Source organism: Phacochoerus africanus, chromosome 6, assembly GCF_016906955.1.
Source record: "Phacochoerus africanus isolate WHEZ1 chromosome 6, ROS_Pafr_v1, whole genome shotgun sequence".
Taxonomy (NCBI): domain Eukaryota; kingdom Metazoa; phylum Chordata; class Mammalia; order Artiodactyla; family Suidae; genus Phacochoerus; species Phacochoerus africanus.
In genome coordinates, this window is record NC_062549.1 from 94059801 (window position 1) to 94062658 (window position 2858).

The following is a 2858-nucleotide window of genomic DNA, read 5'->3' on the forward strand; positions in this document are numbered from 1 at the left end:
CTCCCAAAAGCTCCTCCTCATACTACATGGATGGACAAAGAATGACAGCCCCACCAGTTCCTCTTCTGGAGTTTATTTTGGAGCAGCTGGGATGATGGGGATCTTACACTTGCCGGGCAGGGAAGTCAGGGTAGGAGAGCGGGGGTATCCTGCAGAGGAGCCGAGCTGGGCGTGCTGCCAGCCAGGCCAGCAGGGCTGCGAGGTCTAGGCTATGCCATAGAAGCGCCGATAGGCCTCCTGGAAGCCGATGTGATCAGCCAGCTCGTCGCAGTCGGGGTTGAGCTCACACACCTCCCTCCTGGGCTCCAGAGGATCTGGGTAGGGGGCTGGGGCTCTAAGACCCCAACACACTGGCATTAGCCTCCATGCAAAAGCCCTGCCCCTCCACCTGCTGCACTTGGGGAGGCTCGCCCCATCCTCCCACAGCGGTCAGCAGTAGCCACTCCACCCAGCCGGTCTTGGAGATGTGAGGCCTTGGCCCTGCACCTCCTATTTTGCTCACCCCAGCCCATGATCCAGGTAGCGCCTGAGTCTCTTCACCACCTCGGTGCCCTCCTGCTTGGACACGAAGGCTATGGAGCAGAGGGGCAGAGGTCAGGTGGGTCTGAGTTTGGTGGACAAGGTGGGGAACAGGCTGGGCTTCATGATAACCAGATGGGAGTGGGCAGGAGTGGGCAGGGGGACTGAGACGACCAGGGTGAGGGGGGTGCTGGGAGTGGGCAGCACCACTGGGTGATTCAGGGCACAGCCCCCCATCAGGCCCCGCATCATACCTGCACCTTTGCCAGAATCCGCACCACTAGGCTTTGCATCTGCAAAGAAAAGGGGCTCCATTTACCCCTGCTCAGCCCTAGGCCCCTCTCCCTCCTCCCCTGCCTCTCTCGCAGCTTGCTCTTTGCTCCTCTCCCTTCATGAGGACAGAGCTGGGGGCAAATGGATGGAGCCCACAGGAAGGTGGTTAGACTGCCAAAGGGACTGCCAGTGGAAGGGATGAGAGGTGAGGCCATGGCACTTTCCCTTTGTGGCTCCCACGGGCTTGGGTGGGGGTGGGGGTACTTACCTGCCTGGCCAGCAAGGCAAAGTGTGGCCAGGGCCAGTAGGGCAAGCAGCATGAGGGGCCTCATGGTGTGTCTGTTGGTGGCTGCGCTGGGGCTGCTGCTCAGGACTCAGCTGGTCTGCCTCTCCTGGCTCCAGCACTGTTTATACCCTCTGGGCTGTGCCCTGGAGGCAAGGGTGTGGGCAGGCACAGGGGGATCTGCCAGGGCTATTTGGGGGTTATCCGCCCCAGCTCTGTAGGCCAAACCCCAAAGGATGTTGTGGCTGGAGCTGTGGCTGCCTGGGCAGGCCTCTGGGAGGGATGGAGGAGGGTGGGCCTCAATCCAAGCCTCTGGACAGGTCCCCCAGCCCCTGCCCAAGGGGGTCACCCCAGGTTCCCCAGCCCCTACTCACTCTCCCTTGGAGCCCCCCAGGCTCTCCCTCAGAGCACCAGCAGGACAGGCTGGGAGGGAGAGCCTCGAGGGGAACAGGGGCCCAGAGGTCTAAAATAGATCTGCGCAGAGCTGGGCTATAGCTTCTTACAGACTGTGATTTCCACTGTTGGCCTCGTGGACAGGAGCCAAACCCCAGTGCGGGAGGGCCTTCGATGCCCTCGTTCACCCCAAGGGGCCCTGCTCCAGAGAGACACCAACTGCAGGCCTAGCATGGGGGTGGCTCGACTCTGCTCAGACCCTGAGCATCAAGATAGGCGAAGGGGCTGGGCCAGCACAGAGCCAAGAGCTAAAAGCCAGCACAGGTGGGGCCAGGCATGAGGTAAGGACAGCCCTTCTGTCTGTGGCTGGCCAGGTGGGCACTGCGGTGGGGACCCCCTTCCCAGTACAGTCACAGGGCCTGCGAGGAGCACAGAGAGGGAGAGGCCCTCCAGCCCCTCCGATCCCTTCCTGCCCTCACAGCTCCCCACTGCCAGCAACCTCGGGAAATGGCCTGAGAGGGACAGAACCTCTGGCCGGAAAAAGCCCACCCCACACCTGAAAGCTGCTCCTGCCTCAGCTCAGCCTGGAGAGGAGGGAGGGCGTCCCTACCCCCCAGCCACTCACCAGGTGGAGACCTGCCAGACAAACACAGCATGGCTGCCCCCACCCCACGGCCCGCAGCTGGGCAGGAGGGGCAGCTGGATGTTTGGAGACATCCAGGGGAGAGGAGCCACTGCACACAATTAGAGGGTGTGGGGCTGGCGAGCAGGGACCACCCTGTCACCTTCTCCCTTGTCCCTAGTGCTCCTAGACAGACCCAATCAAGCCTCTCTCCACAGAGTCAGAGTGAGGCCCTCCCCAGGGAAGAAAGTTTTGCCCTGGCTCGTATGCATCCCTTTTACCCTCTGGTCTGAAGGAAGCACCCACCCTACCTTTGGCTGAGTCCCTCCTGATGCCCTGTGGCCCTGCCTGGGGAAGAGGGAGGCGTGAGAAGCCAGAGGACAAGGTGCCCAACTATTTGCAGGGCCCACCTGCTCCATCTGTGAGCGCCCACCAGGCCTAAACACGGAGGGAGGCCCACCATGGAGCCTCCCTCAGAATTGACCCAACAGCAAAGAGAAGGGCCGGCCAGCCTGGACAGAGTGACACTCCCTGGCAACTTGTCCTGGCCTCAGGGAATCTAGGGTGCTGGTCTCTGTGACAGGGGGCTTCACTGCTCTTCCATTCATGATGGTCAGACAGACACCCCCCAGGAACCCACCCCACCTGGAGGCTCTCGGAGCCCCATAACTGAGGCCTCGACCGGAGCCAGGACTCCGGAGGCCAGAGTGGAATCTTGGCCCAGCAGAGGCCTGGGAGAGGCCGAGGCGGAGGAAGCATCCTCACAGA

The 2858-nt window shown here is 62.1% G+C and overlaps 1 protein-coding gene across 1 annotated transcript; it reads right to left on the reverse strand.

The window, feature by feature from the left end:
- Nucleotides 1-57: 57 nt before the first annotated feature.
- BGLAP (bone gamma-carboxyglutamate protein) lies at nucleotides 58-2717 on the reverse strand. Its single transcript, XM_047784324.1, has 4 exons — nucleotides 1061-2717; nucleotides 774-812; nucleotides 503-572; nucleotides 58-334 (listed from the first exon to the last, which is right to left on the reverse strand). Exons 1-4 carry the CDS (start codon nucleotides 1122-1124, stop codon nucleotides 205-207), a joined length of 303 nt encoding a protein of 100 aa, XP_047640280.1. The 5' UTR covers nucleotides 1125-2717; the 3' UTR covers nucleotides 58-204.
- Nucleotides 2718-2858: the final 141 nt, after the last annotated feature.

Coding starts and splice junctions, on each gene's coding strand:
- BGLAP (XM_047784324.1), bottom strand. CDS start 1,124: ATGAGGCCCCTCATGCTGCTTGCCCTACTGGCCCTGGCCACACTTTGC. Junction 813..1,060: donor TTGCCTTGCTGGCCAGGCAG/GTAAGTACCCCC, acceptor TTTTCTTTGCAG/ATGCAAAGCCTAGTGGTGCG. Junction 573..773: donor GGATTCTGGCAAAGGTGCAG/GTATGATGCGGG, acceptor TCTGCTCCATAG/CCTTCGTGTCCAAGCAGGAG.